Source organism: Amphiura filiformis, chromosome 9, assembly GCF_039555335.1.
Source record: "Amphiura filiformis chromosome 9, Afil_fr2py, whole genome shotgun sequence".
Lineage (NCBI taxonomy): Eukaryota > Metazoa > Echinodermata > Ophiuroidea > Amphilepidida > Amphiuridae > Amphiura > Amphiura filiformis.
The window spans coordinates 66,605,531-66,632,985 of NC_092636.1; the positions used below are offsets into that span (position 1 = coordinate 66,605,531).

General features: G+C 36.1%; 1 protein-coding gene across 1 annotated transcript; it reads right to left on the minus strand.

Annotated features, from left to right (window-relative positions):
- Positions 1-307: 307 nt before the first annotated feature.
- LOC140161347 (uncharacterized) lies at positions 308-27,430 on the minus strand. Its single transcript, XM_072184831.1, has 16 exons — positions 27,203-27,430; positions 17,030-17,130; positions 15,575-15,778; positions 14,935-15,023; positions 14,182-14,281; positions 13,586-13,707; positions 12,793-12,989; positions 11,589-11,644; positions 10,840-10,946; positions 9,994-10,051; positions 8,786-8,936; positions 6,144-6,235; positions 4,643-4,832; positions 3,354-3,465; positions 2,561-2,651; positions 308-1,697 (listed from the first exon to the last, which is right to left on the minus strand). Exons 1-16 carry the CDS (start codon positions 27,378-27,380, stop codon positions 1,629-1,631), a joined length of 1,917 nt encoding a protein of 638 aa, XP_072040932.1. The 5' UTR covers positions 27,381-27,430; the 3' UTR covers positions 308-1,628.
- Positions 27,431-27,455: the final 25 nt, after the last annotated feature.

Sequence of the window (27,455 nt, forward strand, 5' to 3'; positions counted from 1 at the left end):
GCTCAAAATCGGCGGGCCTTATAGCATCACAGATTAATATCTATATATTTTATTTCTAGAATTGTCTTGTGACATCTTGCCAGAAACATCTCAAATTATCATTCAAGTCCAATATGTTGTTTATTTGCGTTAACAAGCACAACAGAGACCAGACGGGTCAACTATGACACTTTTAATGTGGGTCTACTTTTCGGCGTAGTGATAAAAGCCTAACAATTTCTGCCGATTATGAGCTGATCAAACTGTAGACCAGTTTTGGATTTCCCATAATGTTTTGTACAAGAATTAAGACTTCATCATCAAACACCAGTGCTGCATTTACTTTACATGCTAGACACTATGCCACAATTAGGGACTGTACAATTCAATTATCCAGCACCCACACTGTCCTTTTAAAATGCCAGTCTTAGTTAATGCCAACACAAAGCATTTGTGATAATCGTCTATTTACACCAATACAATAGCCTGCATGCCACATGCTACACAAAAACTTTCAATCCCTTCATGAGTTAATGAAAACTTAAACACAAGTTGGTCCCTGAAGGATTTTTGCAAGTAAAAATATATCAAAGTATAGAAATATAAAATAATATGTGACACTATTATAAATTGGTTCATTTGGCAAAAATCAGTTCACCTTTTTTTTCCATTAAATACTTTGGCCCAGTCCTGAAAATGAAAATCACATAAATTAGCACTGTCAGTTCCTTAGATGCCAAGCAATCTGAACATAGTATTCATGATCATGTCACATAACGTATTCTCGTTTTTTTTTTCTAACAATAATCATTATTTACAAATCAAGAAATAAAATATATTTATTCCAAACAGTACCCAGTACTTTATTGCACAGGTTGTGAAATTAAGAGTGGAGGGGAATATATGTGACACAATCTAGTCCATATTGAGGCCAAAGGGGGCATTTTTGAAAATTGAATTACAATAAGTATTACCTTGTACAAACAATAAGCCTATCATATACTGAAAACACCAAAGGTCTAGCATACTTGGTTCTAAATTTTGTGATGTCTACTTGCTTATGTATTTGATTGTTTTTTACTCCATATTTCTGCCTTTATCGCAATTTCAAATTTGCTGCCTTTGGCCTGCCATAGACCAGATCGTGTCACATAATAGAAAACAATTGTTATTAAATTGTTAAACATTATTTAAAAATATCTTCATCAGTGACTTGTCTTTCCCGCATTAGATCCATTATGTGAGATCCAAGCATGCATGAAGAGCAAACTGATCCAATTCTACCAGCTGAATGCTTGTGAGTAATGAATCAGCTGGAGAAATTATCATATTATTTTTTGATATATCCAGGCGACTAGTTGAGAGCCAGGAATCATGATTCGTTGAGAGCCAGGAATCCATCCAAATCTCCTAATAAGTTGTTAAATTTCATTTTCTTGTTTGTATTTTGATAAATACCATTACCAAATACCATCACTGTATTTATGTATAAATAAACTCATTACGCATGATTGTTATTAATTACAGTCATATGCAAACAATCATGGTCTCAATTCTTTGAATGAATACTAAATCACTGTCAATGATTCTGAATGGTTTTGGCCCTCTGATATTCCCAATTGAATGCATTAGTCTGCTGCTGGTTCTTCTCATTGTAAGAGATCATCTGGCAGGCTCTCTAGTTTAATGCTCAGCAACATCTGAGCTAGACCTTTGCCCTAAAAATGAGGAAAGAAAAGAACATGGCAAAGTGTCAAACCTGATTTTGTAGGGAGATTTTTCAATCAACTAACAATGCAATAAAAACAAATGAATACAAGTAAAAGCAAGCAATACATTAAATATAATTAAATCAAAAGAAATAGTTCAAATCTTTTTTAATAAGACAAGAAAAAATTGATGCAGGCATCTGTTACTCTTATCATTTGCATACTTTGCAATACCTTCATTTATCATAATCAATATAGGAGACTATTGTCTAAAGTACAAGTATAGGCAGAAACCAAATGCACATAACACCTTCTGGAATGAGCCAAGCTCATTTGGAGACCTCATTGGTGCAAAGCGACGCCTGACCAACTCCCCTAATCTGTTTCCCCATTTTAAAAGCCCCATCAATGCAAGAAACTCAATTGACATAGTTGTGTAAATATACAGTTCTAAATGGCCCGCTGACTCAAAAAGTATATGGAGCTCATTGGTTGATCAAGCCAAGTGTTCTGGCTCTTGAGCTCTCATATATAAAATTGTGAGGTTGTACTGATCATCTTCCAAAGATGTGAGATGTAAGAGTGATGTTAACTTTTGTGTTCAGAGAAATCAAGTTTCCTCAAGAGTTTCTGTTATTCAGGGGTTTGAGAGGCCACAGAACAAATATGTTGAAAATTTAAAGGCTGAAAACAGTGTGAAATTGGGGTAAAAATGCCAAATATGGGTTGGAAAAAAACATGTAAATTTTGCCAAAAAAGGAGGAAATCAGCTGAAAAGAGGAACTCTCACAACCCTGTATATTGTTGACAGGTTTTGTGTATGCACATCACTTTCACATTCTGTGTCTCCCAATTGATTTGGTCAATTTTACCTGAGGATCACTCCTTAATGAGGCCACACCACCACCACCTAGAGCATGTGTTAATACAAAATTGAAGCCATGGATTCCAGGTAGTTCATATCTGTGTACAAAGAAATTATAGAAAATGGAAAATAGCCAGGGTAAACATGATGGTTCAACTGTTTTAAAATAAATCAGTCATTCATATGACAACATTGATACATAAGACATTGTATCCTTGAAGTGTCTCAAGATCTATTAGAAATCTTTATGGCACTACCGAATGACTTTAGGGTAGGAATCTTATAAAATCTTATCAAATTATGTTTCAATGAATAGATTCTTAATCTGTTAAATGTTTCAATACTTTTCATACTAAGTGACAGTTTCAGAGTGGCCCGATATTGAAGTTTTACAGGCCAGACATTGGTTACCTCTCTGGCTTGAAATATCATGACACAATTGACCAAAATTTGAAATAAGCACCTTCCTTTTGGCTGGTTTCAGATTTGTGCATTCATAATCCCAGCACAGTAATATCAGTATGGTCAGTTGGATGATTTGCAATTTTACCTCCTTGGAAATGTTGCCCCATATGCCACTAGAAGTTACAATATAGGGCTATTCCAGATGAAATCCATACACCCCTTTGGAAGACATGTCCTTAATCTACCACAGACTGGAGTATAGATTTCAAACAAATTCACCCATTCAAGTAACTCCATTTACAATTCATACTCCCTACAGGTGTGGAAGATTAAGGTCAAATCTTCCATAGGGGTGTATGGATTTCAACAGGAATAGCCCAACTCTGTTGATTTACCTTGTAACTTGTGAGTTATCTTCCAGTATATGTTGTAAGTATTTCCTGACCACATCTTCTGTGAGGGCATTCCTGATATAAGGCACATAAGAGGGATGTCTTGCCACAACACCTACACAAAGAAGAATACAATACTTGGAAATTATTGTCACAAAGAGAGGAACAAAATATATCTACATGTCCAGTTTGAATCTATTGTATTGCATATGATAATAGTTTTTGAAACAGAGTTTACCTATTGTTAGGTTAGACTTGCTAGACACAAGGTACATTGATGGGATTGGATGCATCAAACATCTCAATTGTGAAAAACGGCATAAACCTATAGTAGGAATTCCAATTGAATGAATGCAGCTTTCAACAGCTGTACTCGATCCAACCCCAACCGTATATTGCATATTTCAAACTACAATGCGAACACACGACCTTGGATACAATGCTAACCAATCACGAGTGTGTTGGCATGGTTGATTCACTTCTGTGTTACTCACGCAGTCGCATATCGCGCAGTGTATGCCAAAACTTGTCACGCTATTGAAAGCTGTGTTGAGTGCGTTCATTCAATTGGAATTCCCACTATAGTTTTAACATGTGTTATGACTTCTTTATTTTGTTAAATTGCCAATTTGATTGGCAGCTCTCTACTGTGTTCTTAGATTAAACAGGAATAAATTACAAAAACCTTTTTATTAATGGGGCAAATACCTCTTTTTTTAATGGGGCAAATTACCAAGCACTTAAACTGTGCCATTGTATGCAAATTGAATGATGGCTCTTTCCGTTGCATATTTTGTTTAAATTTTACGATACAATAATGAGATGTGACTACAGGAAGCATTTCAAGGATAAGATCTTATTAAAAGAGAATTGTTAAATAATATGTGACATGTCAATTGAGAAAGCTTATAGTCCAATAAATTCCCATAACCATTGTGCAAATCATGTTAAATTTAGCCATATTTGGCAGAGATACAGTACTTATAGCACTTATCATTATAGGCTAAGTACTATTCATCTGCGAAATATGACAACTTTAACATGATTTGCACAATTGTAGTGCATGTAAACTGAAATCAATTGCACTATTATCAAGGCTGATGACTTACAAAAGTGATTTTAATACAAATGTGAGATATCAATTGAGAAAACTTTCAAGATAAATGACTTATGAAACGAATTGTTTTATAAACTTCTCCATTCCCTATAATTTAAGATCGTTTTGGTTTGTAGGGTTGCATGGGTACTGGTCTATTAGACCATTTTGTTTCTTAACACACCAGTACACTCACCTATATTAGATGTGTCGGCTTTATCACCACTTCTGGCATAGGCTAACTGTTCTAATGTGTAGCTACTATTTCCTGACTTAACAGCAGAATCTGACTCAGAGATAGAGGGCGCTTCTTCATTAACAATCTGTCCACTAGGTGATGAGGTAGTTGGTATAAGTTGTTCATTATCATCCATGTGAACTTTGACCTTGAGCATCAGGTGTGAAGTAATGAAATAAAAGGAAAAAATACATAAAAATTACATAGTTACATAGTTGTAACAATATAAAATATCTTCAAAATAATATGCCAAATAAAAACAGGCATTAGGCAACAGGGGGAAAGCCTGTTCAACATGCTGAATTGACCCTTTGTGTTTTGTTTTTAAGTTTGCATATAAAATCAGCTGCTTTTTGGCAACAATTTATTGAATTTTGGCTGAAAGAACATGAGTGAAGGGAGTAAAAAAAAGTCACAATTTTTTACAGATTTTTTGTGATTTTAAAAGTTTTTTAAGCATCATTTCCAAAAAGAAGAAGAAAAAGTGCATTCACCCATTTGTATGATGAGAAAATGTTAACAAATAATTACCCAACATTTGAAAAACATTTAAGCTTAACCAGTATTTAAAAGGGCATTTCGTGATCAACAGCATCATCCCCCCTCCCACTTTTCTCAAAAAAAGGTGAGATTTTTATATCACTGGAAACCTCTGGCTACATAATGTTTATGTACACAAAATTTCTTGCAGATTAATTCGTTGTGAAATTTGAATTTCGTTCTGGTATACCAGAACAAAATTACAACACATTATCTATGGAGCAGTGTAATACACAAAATAATGTATAACTCGCAAATGCAAAATTAGAATCAACTCAAATTTTGGGAATAAGCTTTTTTTGTGGATATCTACTGAAAAATGTCATAAAAAGAGGATGCTAGGATCACGAAATACTCCTTTAATTGTACACAAAAATTTAATTGTTTTTGCAATTTCAATAATGAGGTGGTCAGATACTGACAAGCAGTCATTTTTAGATAGAGCCAAGGCCCAGACCAGTTCAACCTCTTGCAAATATTGATACCAGAAAGTGTAGAAGTCAAGAAAATAAAATAAAACACAAGTCACTTTCAGGAATTACAAGCTTAAATACATATGTAATTACAAACTAACCCTTCCATTAACACAGACAAAGTTTTGAGAATGTCATAAGTATCTCCATTTACATAAAAGGAGCACTTTGTGAGCCACAATCTCAACCAAAATCTTACCCTTAAAAGATTAAGAATTTTATATCTTCAGAAACCTAGGACTACAAAATGTCCGTGTGCATGTCTTTCTTGCAGATTCGGTCGTTTTACAAAGATGTCGTCTAATTTGTATTTTCCGGCTGTTTAATGTTACAACACAATTGCCAATGGGGTGCTGTGATATGTAATTATGCCTTTAATGTCAACTGAAAATACCCCTTTAAAAGTATTGCTTACGGTACTTATAATAATAAAAAGGAATACTTACTTCAACATTAGATTTGGGATACAGGAATGAGAAGAGTTTGAAGATAGGTGATACACGAGGGCGCCCTCCAACAATGCCACATAAGCCAGGCGCTGAAATCACAACACAAACAAGTATTATGAGGAATCCATTACAGTTACTATTTTCTCCAAAACAATCAAATGAGTGTGTTCAAGTGAACTGTATGTTAAAATACTCTACTCACCAGACAGGGTCTAATTCTGCATAAAACCGGGCAACGTTATTTCTATAGATCTGCTGCGCATTCAAATTGCATTGTATTGCATCGTAATTTCATTTGTGTCTATGCTAATTATGTTTACACAACATGAACTCACGTGTTTTCAAGCAAATTCGCCGATAATAGATGAATCGGAATGTTACAAAAGTACAGATCGCATTCAGCTTACTTCATATGAGATGATCTTGGGAAAAATACGGCATAATTTGTCTTGGTGCTTGCGGAATGCCATGCAGTAAAATATTAAAACGTTGCGGCAATTCATGATTGACAACTAGCAATCGGCGTGTCCTTCGTATCCTCCGCTGTCAATTTCTTATCCACTCACTAATCCTCACAAAAGCTTTGTGTTGATTACGTAATGTGTGGAGGCAAATTGCAATAAGTACAATGAAATAATGAGTAGGGCGGGCTCCGAGGCGGGTTTCTTCTTCATCTTACGTAACAGTATTGTTCTCCAAAAAAACCCGGAAGCTTGTCGTTTGGAGCTCTAGCTGAAATACAGCAAGAAAATGTAAGATAGTAAATGTAAACCTGTATTTTAGCTAGAGTATCTCGAGCTACTACTCACCCACTGCTGCTGTGGTTAGGAACAATCTATAATACCTTGAGAACAGCTAAAGTGTCACATGTTTATATACCCAACTGTGTTCAGGATCTTGCTCTATGTCAAAATACCTAACTTAACATAACATGCCAAAACTAGCATTGTGCTTTCATTGATTAGAACACAAAAGTGCAACTTTTTAGTTTGTTTCTTCATTAGGTTTTAGATCACTGTTTCTTTAATTCTCAACCAATTTCAGCAAATAGGATCTTCAGAGCTAAAGAGTACAGGTATTAGCTGCTTGTTTTAATTTTGACATATTTGTCTTTATATAGGATATGTAGAGGTGAAATACAACTGGTACCTTAATTTTTTGCCTTACTGTACGTTGTGGACACAGGTCAAGTATATAGGCCTGTGAGTGTTTTAAGTCGGCTGAGTGCTACGTAAGCTTGTCCTGCTTGAAATATGCTAGGCCCTATTGATATGACTGCATTTGAAAGTGATAACCCGTGCATTTTGTGTACTGTAGTTGCCCAACATGGTATGAGTGGAAATTGGATTCTATTTATATATCTTCCTCTCTTGGGTGTATTTTTTGATTGGTACGCTGCAGTTTTGATTTGGGTCATGGAAGCCTTTGCCTACACCAAAATCGTCAAATTTAACAAGGATTTCTACAAGATCGTCTTTTTCAAATTTTAGTTGTTGAACAGTGCCCATTGCTATTTTGACTAGACCTTCTGTGAGTAGATTCCGAAGTAGCATGACACGAGTCCCAATTGAAATATGTAAAGCATGTAGTAGTCCCCCAGCATTTCTATCATCTTTGTGTTTGCTTTCGTTTGGAACTTGTCCTCCTGGGTTGATGTCAAAGGATGAATAGTTATGAGTTGCAGTTTGGGTATGAAAGTTCAAGCATAGTTCACTTTGTTGCCTCATGTTGTGCTGACGGACCTCTTCATGGGTTGGAAATATATGGAAAAATGATTTCATTCGTATATAATCAGATGTACAAGTGTGAAGGCGTGATTTCAGAAGTTGTATGCCTGATTGCCTGTTCCTTTATAATTCCCAAGCAGATGTTATTTAGTGTACGAATGAACATGTTATTGCCAGACTGCCAGTGGTTTACATGTAAAAAATGTGGTGTAAATAGAGGCCATAAAATTTTGCCAAAAGTCTCCAAAAAGAATGATGTTGTATCCTCCAAATGGAATATTTTTATTGGCTATACTACATAGGCGTTTATGTATTATGTGAAAAGTGTTTGTGATCAGCTGACATAGGCATGGGTGATTATTGAAATTTTGTCTATTACAATGGTATGTATACCTGTAAATTTTTGACGTAATGTTTTTAGCAATGTGTGTGAGAGTTCATTGTACTATAGTTCTAAGTAAGAACGATTTTCCGGTTCCTGCTCCTCCAGTACAAAACATTTTAAGTTGAAGTGGTGTTTTTAAAATGATTCACGATAACATTTTGCTCTTTTCCTGATGGTTTTGTCTTGAAATGGTGTTAGCAACTTGAAACGTGGTAGTGTTCTTGATGTAGTTTCATTATTGCGCTCATTGCACACGACAAACCACAAAGCAAATCTGTGCAAGGAATAGTTTTTGGGAAGAAACGTTTTGCTTTCCCAGACTGAGAAAGACATTGTGGGATATGTTAATCTCTTGGGAGAAAATTTGAAATATTTTTTCTAGAAAATTCTCATGTTTTCCTGGACTGATTCCATTGTATGATTCCATTGGTCATGTCAATCTGTTCTGACTAGACCTATAATATATCCCATGTGGAGTGCACTACTAATGGTTAATGCCAAGTTTAAATACATTCAATTTAACTCACCCATGCCAGTTCCAGCTGGAGCTATCTCCCTAGAGAAGAGCTCAAGTGCCTTACGTTGCTTGTGTTCTACAGACATCCAAACTACAGTTTCTCTAGCTTCAGCACACACTGGGTTTGCATGAGGTCCATATGTACTCTCTGTACCTAACATCTGAAAACATATTTAAGGTGTGAATCTACATCTACCTGGATTATTATAACCACTTTCACAATGTGGTAAGGCTCTATATTTGGCTTGGTGCTAGAAGCTATCAAGCATGCATTGACAGTGGACACTGATTAGACAATAATAACTGCGCACCATCTATTTTGAGGTCATTGTGTGAAATCGGAGGGTTTTGTTTTGGGCTGAGGTATTTTTCCGAAAAATACCGAGGCCCAAAACAAATCCCGACAATTTCACACAATGACCTCAAAATAGATGGTGCAAAGTTATTATTGTCATTCATTACCGTTGTATCTAATATTTTGAACAAATCAAAATGGCATTTTATGTTATTTTATGCCATAAAACGCTGTTAAATATAACCAGTTTTAATCATTGTTGTAACCTACCCTACAAAAAAATCAACCAGGCGAATATAACATTCGCGCCGACAACAAGAGCTACCAATCACAGAAGCGCGACGGCATCGCGTAGGCGTGTGCGTTGCCATAACGTGTAGCTTATACACGCACGCGCGCGCAGAAGTCATTGTTGCGCGTCCGAGTCATTATGAGTTATTAATGACCTCGCAATTAGTGCGCGGTCAGGCAATCAATTTCTTTTGATTGGATTACAGGCTTCGCGTATATTAATGAGGTTATGAATAGTATTTCAATACTGACAAGTACCTTTATTTCTTAGGTGCACCATATAGAAATATATAATTTGCAATTGTAGATTATAATGCAAGAGATAATGTTTCTGAATTGGGTGACACTTCATAAATGACCACTGAGACGAAAGACTCAATCATAGATACGGATCGATTGGCTCGACAATCTGGAAATGGAAGAATACACAGATTCACTTTCTGATCAAGTGTAATTCAGGTTTACTGTATCCATAGACCCTGGGTCTAAGCTGTACCTTACTGATCAGCACAATATAGGAAGATATTAAATTCATCATCAAATTTTGACAGAAAGTCCAACAAGACAAGAAAACAATAGCTTGTCTTTTCTGGGTTTTAATTTAATAAGTAATATTTTTTCACAAAAATTACCTGGAGATGTGTTCTAGAAAAGTCTTCAAATCCAAGTACTTTAAACATTCTACTGCATCTGTGAACAATAAATGAACATGAAATGCAAAGTTGATGATTTCTGCTTGTTGTTAAGTGAACCTTGGAACTATAATAAGAGTAAAGTTGTCTCAATGCCATAAGCAGGGTTCCAGCTACACAGAATTTTGGTGTGTTTAAGCACAGTAACATCATGAGGGACTCCATATTTTTCAAATTTTGAAAATTATTGGGTCCACCTGGACCCCATCATTTGAGACTAAAATGTGATAACCATGTCAGAATTTGTGTCCAAAGACCACAAAAATTGTTTGGGACTCCAAAGTTGTCAAAATTTGCAGAATATTTGGACCTGGTGGGATCCCTGGCCAAAAGGTCATAGTGGTGGTTAAGGTATTTGAATGCAGGAGGTCCCACATTCAATCCCTGGTGGGGCAAAATTCACATTCAATTATCCGTTCACTCCACTACTGCATTTGAAATGTGGGGCAGGTGCAGCGGATGACAAAGACCTGACAGACAGTTCCTACCAGGGTAATGCCATGCTATTTGTACACTTTACACTGTCCCTGGACATCACGTGAGAGCAGTGTTTCAACGCTGAATGATCTCCAAAGGTTAAATAACCTGTTAAAAATTAATAATAATAAAAATATCTGACATCCCCGACCTTTCACTCCAAGATCACATAATCATTTATGTATAAAAATCTACTTGCCCACGCCCACCCCACCCCCAAAAATATTAATACATTTGCCACACTGTGCATTCTGATTCTTCTTCTCTATTTCTGTGGTATTTCTCAGTCAAACTATCAAGTTTACATACCTTTTGAAAATACTCTCTGCTGTTTTTTGTCCTTTCAAGGCAGCTTTTACTCCACCAATATTACACACAGCTGTACAACGGAATCCATCAGCAAAAGTACCACTAACCTAAGAGCAGGAGATATAACAAATTCATCAATTGATCAGTTTGTGCCTGATTTCATGAACAAGTCACTACATAGGTTCAGGATGTTGTTACACAATCAACCCATATTGCTATGCAACTACAGAGTATTATGTAAGAGTCCCTTAAATATTGATAGCTATGGATAGATTCACAATGCTTTAGGGGTGATATTTTGTCAAACGAAAGTCTGTGCACCCCTGATTTAAGCTGATAGTTAAAAGCTGAAGTGTGGGATTTTTTGTACATCTTCTAAGACAAGTGCAGTTCTATTATGGTACCGCAAAGCATAATGGGATAGATCTTTCAGCTGCTGTGCTAAGATTCAAGTGCATTACTTGGATAAATATCAACATTCAGTCACAGCAACATCATCGGTAAGAACACAATCAACACTACACAACTTGCATGCATCAAATAACACTGTGCACAATATGCAGAGGATTTACTACGCTGTACGCAACTGTTGAAAGTAAATAAGTGATGGATACTGTAAAAATGCAGATTTATGTATCACCTGGGTTTGCATTCATGATCCAGCTTGAGGCTCTACAGCACACGTCTGCTGATGCAACTGGTGACACAACTGTCCCAGTTCCCTTAGGTGGCACCCATTTATTTCTTACCTTGAACTCATCACTTGGTGGTGTACCCTTAGCTCCACTTACATGCACTTGGTTTTCTGAAAATAGAACATGTGTAAAATATCAAAAGTATGAATAAACAAATGTCTGTTTAGGAGCTTTAAAACAACATGAATTGCTTAAAACCAATTATCACTTTTAAAAACTACTACAAAGTTGGCCCATTGACTGAAATGGTTGAATAATCACTGAAACTGAAGATATGTATAAAATTTCAAAAGACAAAAACCAGTTTGTTTGCATGTAATAGTGTCAAAATTCCGAATAAACGATTGCAGACCATCTACTCATCACAGCTATTTCTGGTTCCCTGCACCATATTAGTTATAGGCAAAGGTTTGGAGAAATCATGTCTTTGCTGTTACAAAGAGAAACAAGTACATTTTTTTGGGAGTACATGTGGACATAGGCCTATGGCAGGCCTTCTCAACCAGTTTTTATTTGAAGTGCCAACTGGAAAATTTTAGTGAGCTTGAAGTTCCAACATATCAAGGGAGGACTTTGCGAGGTAAAGCGTATACATAGCGGGTAAGGTGCAGTGGTGCTAAAGGGGGTTTATTACAGGTCCAGATTGGGTATTTTCAATGCGTTTTTGTTCAAGATTTATATGAAAAAATTATTAAAATTACCGTGCGCCACTTCGACTGACTCCAAGCGACACAAGTGGTGCGTGTGCCATCAGTTGAGAAGGCCTGGCTATGATGTGCACAGACAATATGAAAAATAACTGTATACAATTATAATGAAAGACAGAGTTAAAAAGAATTTATCGCATCTGACGTCACTGTCAATTACGATCCTTGATTGGTTTACACATGTTAATAGTGCTTAAAAGGAAGGCCGATTTATCTGGTACCGATCGGAGAAAAGGAATAGCAGAAAATGGCGAAAAATTACGTACTTTTACAAGGCAAAAAGCAACTTTTCTAGGCATTTTTGACATGGTGCCTTCGCGAAAGAAAGTTTTTGACTATAAAGACCTAACTTTTGAGATGGTTTGTATGTTTGAAGGTGCAAAATTAACAATAAGGGGCCCGGTTATACCGCCGCGTTCAGCAAGTCATCATCACAACACTTGTAAACAAACCGTGCTCGAGTTTGATTGATAGATGATGTCAGATGCGATAAATTCTTTTTATCTCTGTCTTTCATTATAATTGTGCTCCTGTGCACTAAATTAATTTACCTGCCACTTGATTCAAGTTAACCTGACTGAAATCACATGTGACATCTGGTAACATATACTTCCTTGGATCACCAATTTCATATACTATTTGCTCAGCAACTGTTGCCGTGGAAACAAGGCCTCCTGTTTTTGGTGGTTTAGTAACAATAAATTGTCCATCGGATGTGCATTCTACTATTGGGAATCCCATGTTGTCCCTGGATAGTAAACAAACATACACATTTTAATAAGAAGGTGAAACCGAGTTCCAGCTGTTTTTAAAAGAAAAAACCTGAGATATAATGGATAGCAAATAACTTGTCTTCAAAATTAATTAGGTAAACCCAAATATGGAAACCTCCAAAAGTATGCTAATTTAGAGTTCAACGAATAAGAATACGATTCGCTACCTCCAAAATTAAGCAAATGAGTTGAAGGAGGTTACGTGAACATGTACACTAATTCTCATCTAGCTTTCTAAAAGATCTTTGGGTTAGGATTAGGATTAATGTTAGGGACAGGGCCAGAATTAGGATTAGAGGGTTAGGTTTAAGGTTAGGATTAGGGCTTAGGTTATGGGTTAGAGTTAGGGGGAAGTTTAGGGTTAGGGGAAAGATTAGGGTTTATAATACTTTTGAGTTTTCAGGCTAATGACCCTTTGGACCATCAACTTAAGCAAAAAGTGGATTGAAAGGTGACAGTTAACAGGTGAAAATGACAAAAGTCCATAGATACTAATAAGGGAATAGCACCAATTAGGTTATATATGCTAATTTTGTATGATATATATCTTTATAAATGTTCAACTACATACCAGCCATTTACTTGTTCCCAGTCAGTAAATACTCCCCCTGTTGCTTGGGCTCCACATTCAACTATATGGCCAGCAAGACTCCCGGCAGCCAGCAAATCATAATCACTAGGTTTCCAACCAAACTAGATGTTATAACAAGGAAATAAGAGAAGGTAAAAATTCTCATGTTAGAACTTATTCAGGGTTATCAAATTATGTCCGACTTGAAAGAAAAGGATTTGTGAGCAACATTTAAAACTTGACATCAGTGACATACTATAGACCCGGGAGTGGGGACATAACTGACCAATCTTTCAAATGTGCGTTTTTGTCTGTTTTTAATTAACTCCATTTGAGCATTAAAATTGCAATATTTTGCATGCATTTGGCCTGTTAAATTAATTCTGGGAGCAGGTTAGCTTGAAAATTTTCTAGAATGTTTAATATTGTATATTCTAATTAATAGTGCATTCATGCTTGTAATATTATCAACGACTTGGGATTTTTAATGTAATGTGATTTTTAATAAAATGTTATTATTATTAAACAGATCAAATTTAATTTAACCAATGAATTTGAGTATATATAGTTTCATAAAACAGCAACAAAACCAATACCTCATGCATCAGAGGACCCAATACAACAGCACTGTCCACCAATCTTCCTGTGACTACAATATCAGCTCCTTGATTCAAAGCTTCAAGTACTGGTGTTGCCCTGGTAAGATAATATGAGATGAGATAGGAGAAGTCAGTTATTTCAGTTTTGTGATGTTTAGTCCCGGGGGGGGGGGTGTCACTCCCATTGTGGCCTGTAGTGTACACCATCCGCGATAATGAAAACGCGTAAAAAGGGTAGTTTTTCGTGGGTAGGCACGATACGCGCGTAACGCGTTTAGGGTGTCAAAAACATGAAATATTGGAAAAAAGGTAGCAAAATTGCAATTGCTAATACGCGGAAATGAAATTTAGGGTATGAAATTTGATGCAAGGCATAAAATCCCTGTTTAGGGTATCATTTTAGTCAAGGGTTAAATCCTTGTTTAGGGTGCTTTACAAAAGTTGATTATCGCGGATGGTGTAGATGCCACATTGGGAGTGACCCCCCTGGGTGTTTAGTCTCATTATGCAAACAGAGTATTGCATAATAATAAATCATACCTTATTTATTTTGAGGATGATACAGAAGAATTGGACCATAATATTTCAAAATCATTTGATCTTGTAACATAAAGAGTAATTATCCAAATTCATGGTCAGAAAATTTGGCCAAACCAGTATTGTTTGGCTCAAAACAAACAAGCAAACTGTATAAATAGACTGAGGAGCTTCTCTCTTAGCTGACTCTAGATCTATAGTTTATCATCTTACCCCAGATAAGCATTCATACTGATTAACCCTTGAGGTGCTTCTCTGCCAGAGTCTAGATCTCTCACACCTGATTGCAGTATCTCATCTTTCTGTATTTATAAGTAAATAAAATTAAAATAAATGAAAATCAGAAGCGGAAAATAAATGGAAATCTAGTTGCACTGCTTTCTTTGTACTGTTTCTTTACATACTGTTCAGTCTGTCCATATAGAAGTACAAAGTAAATAGACCTTGGAAACTGGAGGTATGAGAATAATTATTTCAGTGCAATGCTTCTTTGGCGCGCCAACTGCTGCGCGAGTACTTGCCGAGCGCACCACGCTCTTTATGCGTCGCATCGCGTTCGTGTGTGACGCAAAGCATCGACCCCCGATGCCCCAGATTTGGTTTGTACTTCCATGTGGACAGACTGTAAATTATTATTGAAATTAAATGAACGAAATGTGGTTAAAAAAAACTGTACAATTTCTAACAAAATGTGTTTTGCCTGTGGGAAACAAACTTATTTTATGGCTTGGAAGTAATTGAATAGCTGAGTTGATATTTGTACAGATATTGTTCATATTTTAATGTGTTATAATCATGGAAGTAACTTGTTTAAACTTGGATTTTTGGTCTGGGTGTAAAGTGTAAATCCTACCTTCTGTATGAGATTATCTCCTGTTACCATGGCAACTTTCAAGTCATCAATCCCAGACTTCTTTGCAGCTTCCTGTAATGCTAGCACACATGCTGACGGATTGAGGCCTCCAGCATTGCTAACAACACGGATGCCTTTCTTCTTTATGTCCTTTAGTAGGGGTGCCATGGCAGCTTGGACAAAATCTGGTGCATAGCCCATATTCTGTGTGAAGAATTAAAGTTGATATGTTATACTTTTTGTGGTACCGGTACAAAAGATGTTGATCCATCTTGAATTAACTAATAGCTTTTCCAAAATGTGCTCATGACCCACTCCACTTAATAATATGGAACGATTGCCGAATAGGGTGCAACTCTGCTAGTCTTCTTACAAGACTGCCCTACCCCAACCCTAACCCTAAACTCCGTAAATGCGAGGACTGGACTCAAGTCTAGCAAGTTGCACCCTATTCAGTAATTGTACCAATTTATTATTTACGCTCTACATGTGTATATTATAAAAATTCCGAATCAGAGAAATCACCATTTTTTAGGAATTTAGGGTAGGCCTAGATATTATTTTGTACTGTAAAACTTGTTTCCCCATTTACTAAATTTGTTGTGGGCAGTGGAAGACAACCAAACAACTTTTTTTTCACCTAATGACAGGGTTCGCAGGTTTTTGCCGCAGGTGGAAAAAACCGTGGTTTTAACCGCGGTTTTTTTCCACTTGGCAAAAACAGTTTTTGCCGGCAAAATGGCAAAAACTAAAAACTGATAAATGTTTCACTTTTTTCATCTCAAAACAAATTATTAAGTCACAAAATAATTTCCTAGATTTCATACAGCAAGATTTGGTAATTATAAGTAACATTTTAAGAAATTAAATGTATGGATTTTCATTGCTCACTGGTGCACTTAGCATGCTTAGTGCATAAGTGTCATATCAAATTCAAAATGTTTTCATTTTAAGGACTTGATAAGACAAAAAAATGTGTTTTAAATGATTACTGTTACTGTTTATGAGCTTTCTGTGTTACTTTTTAATACTTGACTGACTACTAGTATATGTGAGTTTTTGCCAGTTTTTGCCACTTTTCCGGCAAAAACAGGTTTTTGCCGGCAAAAACCGAACCCTGCCAAATGATGTCTGAATTACATCACTTTGAACAGTAATGGTAGAATAATAAATCACTAAATCTGGATTGGTTTGGTCCCATTATGGCCGGATTTTCACTTATCCAGCCAGTGCTTTATTGTGGCGGATTTTTATTTATAAAAGCCAATGTTTGGTCCCATCATGGCTGGATGGTCACTTATTCAGCCAATGTTTGGTCCCATCATGGCCAGATTTTAAAAGGTGAGGTTGGACTGTAACTTCTGGATGTGTTGAACTTTCCATTTTTGTAAAATATAAAAAAACCAAAACATACACGGTCACGTTTGATCCAATTGTATTATTGATATCACTTACTGGTGCCTTTTGTTGAGCTGCTACTAGGAGTGACATTGTGATCTCAGCCAAGTAATCAAACACAAGGTAGTCTATATTGCCTTGATGTACAAGTTGAGGAGCTGCAAATAGACAAAAAAAGTGTAATGCCTATGAAATACCGATGTAGTACCATGCATAACTACACTGTCACCTACAGAGTACTAGCTGTGCCTGGATAAGAATGCTCACCTCAAAACAGATAAAAATAGGCTCTGAAGGTGACAGTGCTAGTGTTCTATCAATGAGCTATAATTCCTCCTTTACAGGGCTAGAGATGAAAGAATTCTTGATTTGAATTAACACCATGGTATATTGCTGATAGCGATTGATAGGTAAAAGTGATCAGTGTTGTTAATTTACCGGTAAATTAAAAATGGTGGTAAATTACCGGTAAATTTGACCCCTCCGTAATGACTTTTGACCTCGGTTGACCTCGATTTTATTTTGGGCATACATTCCCCTCGTATCAAGAATTCCACCCACCAAGTTTGAGCCCGATTGGACAAAGTTTGAAATCTGACCCCTCCGTAATGGCTGTTGACCTCAATTTTATTTCGGGCATACATTCCCCTCGTATCAAGGATTCCACCCACCAAGTTTGAGCCCGATCGGACAAAATTTTGACCTTTGACCTTGACCTCCGATGACCAGACAAAGGACATGCTTTTCCCGATACCTATCCATATCCGAAATATCAGATCGATGCGTTAAAGCGCGGCGAAACGCATAGCCGGACAGACAGACACACACACTTCGCTCATTATTTTAGTATAGTAGATTCACTAAAGGGTCACAAAAATGTTGTCACAGAGATTATCAGTCTCCTTATCATTCGGTTTATGTCGTGCTGTTTCTGATAGTGGCACATACAGAGCGGGGATGAGACTAACCTGTATTTTTGGGTTCATTTTATTATCTTTTGAGACCTTTTCATTCCCAGCATGCATCATGTTTGCCCATCAATCTCGATCAGCAATGTACCTAATGCAACCTATAATCAGAAAATGGGTTGGATGGAATGGCTGCGAGCTCACTGATGATGCGATATTATAATGACTTTGCTGTGCACATGTCTTTTACGAAAAGTTTGACACTGAAGATCTTCTAGCATTTTGGTGATACAAGATTCGGTCAAGTACAAGTACGGTACATGTAAACTTTATAAATCTAATGATATGTCATTGTCAAGTGTACATAGTTGAGAGGAAAAGCCATCCATCATATGAAAATTTTGACCTTTCGTATTGAAGATGTACATTTTTTTCCACAAAAAGACTTTTTTAGGTGTTTGGGGGAGTCTATGTATCTTCAAAATTTTCATATGAATATGGACAGCTTTTTATCCCAGCTACATACACTTACCGGTTCCATTTTTATTTAGGGAATGTTAAACTGAATTTATATAGTCGATCGCAAAAAAAAGCGATTCTCGCGTCTCGTGCATGTTCATTCATTCATTCATTCATTCATTTATTTCCATATATAAAAATATACAACTACATCAAAAATAAAGAAACACAATATGGTGGAAAAGGCAGGAAGGCCAATAAGGCCTGAGAATTGCCTTTCCCTTACGAAAAAACAAAACAAAGATTATGAAATCAACAAAAATAAATAAAAATGACTAACAGACATGACAAATTACAGTGCTCGAGAATGGCCTAATTGTACTTAGCGATAAGTTTTTGTTTAAGGTGTTTGCGGAAATGTTTTATGGACTTTGAGTCTTTAATTTTTTTATCTAGAGAGTTCCAAAGTATGGGCCCGCTCATTCGAATGGAATGGTCGGAAAAAAACTCTTTTATTTTTTGTTAACTGGAGATCATTATTTCGTCTTGTCTGGTAGTCATGGATGTCAGAACGTTTTGTAAAATACTCATTAAATGAATTGGGTAACTCATGTATGGAATTCTTGTACATAAATACACCAAGTTCAAGAGAATACATATCTTCTATATTTAAAATGTTGTATTTGGCAAATAAAGGTCTGGTATGACTTCTATAATGACTATTAGAAATTGTTCTTATTGCCCATTTTTGGAGTTTGGTCAGTTTATCTAAATAAAGTTTACATGTATTCCCCCAGATTAGAATTCCATAATTGAGGTACGGCAAAATAAAAGTACAATATAAGGTATATAATATTCGATCAGGAATAAAGTGTTTTAATTTGTTCATGATACCAATATTTCTCGACAAAGTTTTGGAAACGCAGTCAATATGACATTTCAGGTGAGGTTTTCATCTATTAAGACACCTAAAAATTTGGTATGTTTCACTCGGTCCAATAGTGTGTTGTTTAGGGCGATGTTTAAATCTTGCTGCACTTTGACTGATGTCATATGAGGCGTTCCTAATAACATATAATTTGTTTTGCTTGCATTTACTGATAACTTGTTTGCTCTAAACCAATTGCTTACTTCTTTCAATTCAGCATTCACGACATTTGTTTGATTCTCAATATTTTCATGCGAGTAAAGGATAGTGGTATCATCAGCAAATAGTATAAAATCCAGAATATTAGAGGTACTAGTGATATCATTAACATATAATATAAAAATAGTGGACCTAATATTGATCCTTGCGGAACACCACATACAATATCTTTAAGTTGTGAGTCACACGTGTTGTAGGATACATATTGCTTTCTATTACTTAGATAATTTGTAAACCATTCCAATACCACACCACGAAATCCATAATGCTCTAATTTATGAAGAAGTATTTTGTGGTCAATTGTATCAAACGCTTTTGATAAGTCTAAGAAAATTCCAATAGTTGCTTTATTTTTGTCCACTGCTGTATTAATTTTATCCACCAGCTGTAATATAGCCATATAGGTAGAGTGGTTGGATCGAAATCCAAATTGTTTGTCATTAAGGATTTCGTGAGTATCTATATAGTTAACACATTTATCAAATACAAGTCTTTCTAAAATCTTTGAAAAACATGGTAAAAGTGACACTGGTCTATAATTGGAGAAGACTTCAGCTTCTTGTTTTTGTATATTGGTATAACCTTAGCTATTTTTAGTTTTTCAGGAACAATACCTGTTGAGATTGACATATTAAATATGCTTGTAAGAGGTTTTACGATTTCATTAGCTACTCTTTTTATAATGAAATTTCCTATGTTATCATTACCAGCACTTTTATTTTGGTTAAATTTATCAATAATTTTTATAATATCCATTTCCACAATTGGGCTCATGTACATGCTACTAAATCTTGGATCATGAAGGTAATCATAATATTTTTTGTCGGAATCTTGAATACTGGATGCAAGTTCCGGGCCTACATTTACAAAAAAATCATTAAATTGATTTGATATATCGTCAGAGTTTGTATATATGTTGCCATGACCATCCTTAAATTTATTCTGGGAAGATTTCTGCTTTCCTCGTCCAAGAATATTATTTATTGTATTCCATGTTTGCTTCATATTATTCTTGCTATGTTCGAATTTCAAGAAATAATATTTTCTTTTAGCTTTACGTATAAGCATGTTTAATACATTTTTATAAGTTTTAAATTTTTGAAGTCTATTTTGACTTGGGGAGTGAAGATATTGTTTGTATAATTTATTTTTCTTATTGATACTTTTTAGTAGGCCTTTTGTGATCCAGGGAGACATTGGTTCCTTCTTTCTATTATTAGTGCATTTCTTAAGTGGTACGCATTCGTTATATAACTTATCAAAAGTTTCTAGGAACTTATTGTAATCATCATCTACATTGTTGTTATCAAGAACTTCCTGCCACTTAACTTCTGATAACCTCTTTTTAAATTTTGCAATATTATCGTCAGTGTGATTCCTTTTGTAAGAAATTCTTTTAGAATTATTAGATGGACTAGTTTGGGTATTACGAGTTGTTAACACAGTTGGTAAATGATCAGTTATATCGGTAACTATTATGGAGGATTTAATAATATTTTCATCATTGGTTAAAATATTATCAATTATTGTTGCAGTAGTTTCAGTAATCCGTGTTGGTTTGTATATCGTAGGTAATAAGGAATAGGAATAAATGAGTTCAAGATAATCATGAGTAGGTCTATGGGTATCTACCTTTAAAAGGTCAATGTTAAAATCTCCCATGATATAAACTGATTTTTTTCTGTTTTCAGTTTCTTAAAGACGGGCTCAATATCTGTCATGAAGTCATCAATAGACGTATGTGCTCTATATACAACTCCGACTACAATGTTCTTAGCATTATTACATTCAATTTCAATAAAACAGGATTCGTAATTACAGTTTGCAATACAAAGATCTTTTCGTAGTTTATAATTAATTTTGTCAGATACATACATGCATACGCCACCTTTCTCTCTTGCAATTCTATTTGTATATTCTACTTTATACCCAGATATGTTATAAAAGTCATTTGGTTTGTCTTTAAGGTGAGTTTCTGATATCCCAATTACACTAAAGTCATTTTTCAATATATTAATGCATTCTTTGAGCTTTTCGAAATTTTTTGATAGGCTTCTAATATTAACATTTAGGAAACTAAATTTGCCAATACTAGAATTAGAATCTGAGGAAAAATGTTCAGGGGTAACATATGAGCATTCATGACTCCTTTCCGTATCATCATTTACTACATCGTTATATCTTTTTTCCGTTGAATTACAATCAAATCGTATAGGATTAAAAACCATTTTATCATATTTTTTTAGGTCTACCTCAGTAACATTAAATTGAGGATTCTCGTTTAAGTCATTTGCATCTTCTTCAAAATCAGAATCAGGAATAGTGTTGTTTGAGCACTTTGAGCACACCCACTCCTTAGGATTTAGACATTTTAGTTGTTTTGGCTTGAGTTTTGTACATTTTTTGTGCACATATCCCGTACACATTTGGCATGATATATCTTTGTGGCATTTTTTTACTATTTTCGAGCACACAACACAGACATCACGAGTATTTAAATTAGAAACAGACATAGAAAAATATATAAATATACACAAATATAAATAGATTAAAAAATCAAAGGTTTATATAAAATGAAATAATGAGGATTGCTAGTGTGCGGATTATAAGGTTAAGCCGATTTTGAGGCGTTGCCACCGCAGCCATTATATTAAACATATTCAAGTAGTAAATTGTATGAAGTTTTTAACGGGTTACTTGAGCTTCTTCTACTATTGATTTTGCTTCACGAAGTTGTAGATCACTTTTATTGAAATAAGCGCAAAGCTTGTCAACAAATTATTAACGAATCGAACATGTATCGATATATAATCAAGTTAACAATTACATTTGTGAGACATATTTTATTATACAGTTCTACATGCATGATGATTGTATTGCTTTTCAAATATGAAAACAAAATGGCGTGCTTGCCAGTTTTCCAATCTGAAAATAATATGATGTACAGAGTTCATTTGAAAAAAAAGAACTATGTACAACTTTAAGTCACTCTCTCATTATAAATACATTAACATAAGCATAGTTTGTTTAAGTTTTTACATGAAACCTCTGTATGTACGTATACTATGAGTCAATTAGACCTCATAAATCACGAATGGATTTTTTACTGAACAATTTAATATATACATCAACAAGAGTATCTATATACATAAGATATTTTTCTGTTAAAGTTTCATTTCTAATTCAGACATAATTTTTTTTATTATTATTATTATTCATGGTTTATTCAAACACACTCGCAGCTAAAAGCTGAATTGCTGTGAAGCTCACATATAAAAATATACAATATACAACATGCAATAAATATGATATTAAAGAACAAAATTGTAACACACATTAGACCGAATGGGCCAAACTCCCTCTCTGCAACCAAATCCCAAGGTGGAAAAGTCTTCTTATAAAAGAGAGGACAAAAGACCCCAGGAAAAGTTTGCAAAGAGGGGGCCTAGTCCCCGGACAAAAACATATACCAATGAGCTGGTAATACAATCTAAAGCATAAATAAACACAAGAGCAATATTGCACATAAGTTAAAATTACAATGTTCAAATGACATATACCATAGCATATAATTATTAAGCATTATTTAACAGGTTGACCATGTAAGGAATTGGGCTGTCACGGTATCTATTTGTGCGCCACCTAGGAAGAGTAAGTTTGTGTCCATTTCTAAGCTCACGGCCATGCATTTTCACCCTTTCTTCAGGGAGCCATTCACGAAAAGAATCGGATTCCATGAGTTTTTGAGCAAATTCAAGACAAATTTTTTCTCTTCTTTGTGCGAGTCTCTCAAGTGCGCAAGTTTGGAGCGCCTCCTCATAAGATGACTGTCTGGTCAGACCTAAAATAATTCTACACGCTGCTTTTGGATGCGTTCAATTGCAAGAGATTGCTCCTTGTGATACCACCGTGCCATATTGGCACGACATACTCAACAGTGGCCTAACATAACCTACATAAACAGAAATCATGTCTCTAACGGGAAGGTTGAACCGTTTAAGCGTAGTGAGCATATATAACCTGCTAGATGCTCGCTTTATAACATCTCTTATGTATGTGTCCCATTTGAGATCAGAGCTGATCTGGATACCTAAGATTTTGACAACATTGACTTCAGCCAGTTGTTGGTTGGCTATAGTAAGAGGAGATGGGCTCTCTTGTTGTTGTGAAAAACAAACAGTCATTGACATACATTTTTTTGCATTAAGAGACATGTTGTTGTTGTCTGACCAAGTAACAAACCTGTGTAAGTCCTCCTGTATGACACTTTCTTTGCCTATTTGTGAATTTTCTACAATGGTGAGGTCATCAACATATTTCAGCGCCCGTAACATGAGAGTCCTGTGCATTAACTGCATCATTTACCAGACATAGAAATGCTGCAGGACCCACAAGTGTACCCTGTGGGACACCTCCGTTTAATTGCTTCCAGTCAGATGTGACATTTTGTACCTCACACATTGAGATCTACAAGATAGAAAATCACAAATCCAAGGAATCAGTTCAGATCTCGCACCCATTTGGAGCATTTTTGAAATGACAACGTTATGGTCCACCCTATCATAAGCCTTACTGAAGTCAGTGATCACAATTCGGCTCAAATTCTTGGGCTTATCTGCATGTATGTGAAGGTTATCAAGTAACTTTGCTAGATAATGTGTTGTGGAGCGCCCTTTCCTGTTGCCAAACTGGTTACTGTCAAGAATTGGCTCAATGTCTTGCATGAGCCAGTCAGTTATGAATGATTCAGCGGTTTTCGCAAAATGATCCGTGAGCGAGACTGGCCGCAGTTTATCCCAGGTTGGATGCGCAGTCTTGGGTATCGGGACTACTATAGCTTTCTTCCACTGGTGGGGCACAATACCGCACTTAAAAGAGGAGTTCAAGATGATGGCCAAGGGAGAGCTCAACTCATAAGCGAATTCACGTATAATGGATGCCGGTATACCATCGGGACCGCTAGCTTTCTTGGCACCAATCTTACGCAACTTGTTAAACACATCCCATTCACTGATTGTAGGCAATAGAGGTGTGGGTCTGAAGGATGGAAGAGTCTCAAACTGTAAAGGAGTCAAATCCTTGCCTATCGACACAAAGTGGCTATTAATACTGTCAGCAACCATTTTAGGTTTTGACGCGTCAACACCAGGGGGAGGTTGAATCATTGGCTGATTCTTATTGTGTGTAGTCATGATTTTGATTTGACGATACCATGCAGACTGCAGAGGGATTTGACTTCTTGAGTCTTTGGACTCGGCCATGATAGAACTCATGTTTTGCCTTAATTATTGCTCTCGTCACTTTATTGCGGTAGAATCTCCACAGCGGGGGGTTATTGGGGTTAAAAGCTGCTTGTCGCTTCGAATGAGTTCTTTAACAGCGGGGTCATCCAAGGCTTATCCTTGACATGAAGATTGATCACTTTGGTTGGAAAGTACTCATCTAATGCTTTCTGAAGAGTCTTGTAAAAAGCATTGCACTTCTCAACTGTTCCTTCAGGCTCCGTAACCTCTGTCCACGAGTGATTAGAAACCCAACGTCCAAACTCGCGAATTCCTGAGTCCTTGATGGGTCTAACACAGCGTCTAGATGTTGCGTTGGGACTAGATTTGGAACTTGCAAGGGGAGGCCAAACAACTCCTGAGTGATCACTCTTACCAAGCGGTGAAATGGCGGTAGGTAGTGAATCGAAAAATTAGTCAGAATTTTATCAAGGGTAGCACGACCTCTGGTGGGTACCTCCACAATTTGTTTCAGATCATTGTTCTTGCAAAAAGCACTTATGTCTAAGCGGTTAAGATCTCCTAAAATGCAGAAACCTGCATCAGGGTGTTTAATGCGTGTTTGATCTAGTCCGGCCTGAAGATGATCAAGCATTTGGGAAGCTTGCTTTTTATCCGGAAAATATGCACAACAGTATATCAATGTAGATACTTGCGTGGAAGTCTTGTTGGTTTGACTTCAATCCAAAGTACTTCTAAATTGTCTGGATTGTCAATTGGCATGACAGTGGCATTTAAATTTTCATTGATGTACATAGCGACTCCGCTATTATAAGTGCCTGTCAGCTATCTTCCTGATCTCCTCGACAGTTGAAACTTTGTATTTGATTTTCTTGCCCCCGTCTTCCACCAGAATTGTGCATACCCCATTCCATGTCCACACTGATTTAGCTTTTTCAACGTGTTTTGCCATGTCTCTGGCCTCATTGTATATTGTTTGGTTTGTTTTTGTGAGGATTTCATGTATTCCAATTCCTGTGCCCTTCAGTGATTTTCGTGATGAGATAACCTTTTGCCTAATGACATTTCTTGTGAACTTGACCTCAATTGGTCTCGGGGCTGCTGTGTTTTGCTGTTGTTTAGGATTTTGCAATCTCCTGGCATAGTCTATATCTTCTTCACGTTTCTACTCCCGTTTTTTGGGCTATGTTTTTGACTACTTCCACCACGTCCTCTGGTATGATCTTGTCTGTCTCTGGGTCTTTCTTGACAGGTGACTCGGGACGCCTGTTATCCGAATGGAATTAAGAAAGGACTGTTGTTCTAAATAGTTCATACCTTGGTGGTTGAGTAGAGTATTGTTTATAGATGTGCTACAGTTCTTATTAGAGTTCTCTCGCAGCTTTTCATGTGATTTTTCAAGCTTCTCGTGTTCTACACGCGCATCGTGCAATTCTCCTTTCAACTTCTCAATCTTCTCATTGTAGTCTGCTTTCATCGCTTCCATCTTTTCATTGGTTTCAGCCTTTATTACATCCATTTTGTCACTTAAGATTTTGAGTTTCTCGTCTAAGGATTCTGATAACAGTGACTTCAACATTGTTCGAAATTGATCGCTTACAACAAGTGCATCAACAACACTCTTGGCAAGTTTGTTAGTTTCCATTTTACTTACTGTCAAGTTACTTAGTAAATTCCAATGTCAATTCCTTCAAATTAGTAAGAGCAGTGTACAATAATTGATAATATAAATAGTCAACGACAGTAGTACAGTAGTAGTATGCAATATTAATGATAAACAGCCGCAGTGGCAAGCCCCATCAGCTCATCGATTTGCTATTATCCGCTACATGTTTTAGCAGAGTCGTGAAAACACGTCTTCTCTCATTGAAATCGCAAAAAAAAAAAAAAAAGCTCAGTGACAGTGTTTACTTACATTTCCAGAGCGTCGAGCCGATCAATCAATTCAAATCGGTGAGGCAAAAATCTATTTTTCATGGGAATGTTACATGTAGGTATGCCAGGCAAACCTTAGTTAACACATTTGCTAGTCAGCAAAATTTTTTTCAAGAACAGGTCAGTCAAGGAAACCTACATAAATATGTTTTCTATACTTCACTTGACCTAAATATATGATTTTTTATGGTGATGAGACACTCACACATGGAATTTTAGAGGGATTTTGATAGCAGTTTCATTAAAAAAAGCTGCTATCATCATGAGACTAAGATCTAGAAACACCCCCGTAATGCTGTTTTGGGGAATTTTGCTAGCAGAATCTTTTTGATGAAAGTCGATCTTTGAAAAGATGTAACTTTGCCACGGAAAGTGCTATGTCGACAAAAAGGTTTTCAGTTTTGGCTTTCTTTACTCAAGGGCTTTAATTTGATATATAAATGATGCAGTTTGATGGCAAATTTAAATTCACCTGGCATACCTATTACATAACATGCCAACATCTTGAACATGTCTCTAAAATTAAATTTAAGCTTACCTGACACGGCCGTATCTCCCCAGAATCCCGATGCACAGCCGATCCTGACTGTCTTGCCTTTGGCTTCTGATGAATGGTACCTTAACCATGATGTCAATGCAGCAGAGGTAGGCGCACACAACCTTCCTCTGGTCAGAGACGTCTTCAAAGAATTTGCACAACGAAGTACCGAAGCCATAATTTTGGATTTTGCTGGCTGTATCACGAGCTGTGGATAGTTTGTTGTCGGGTCAAAGTTCAATCCAATCAATTA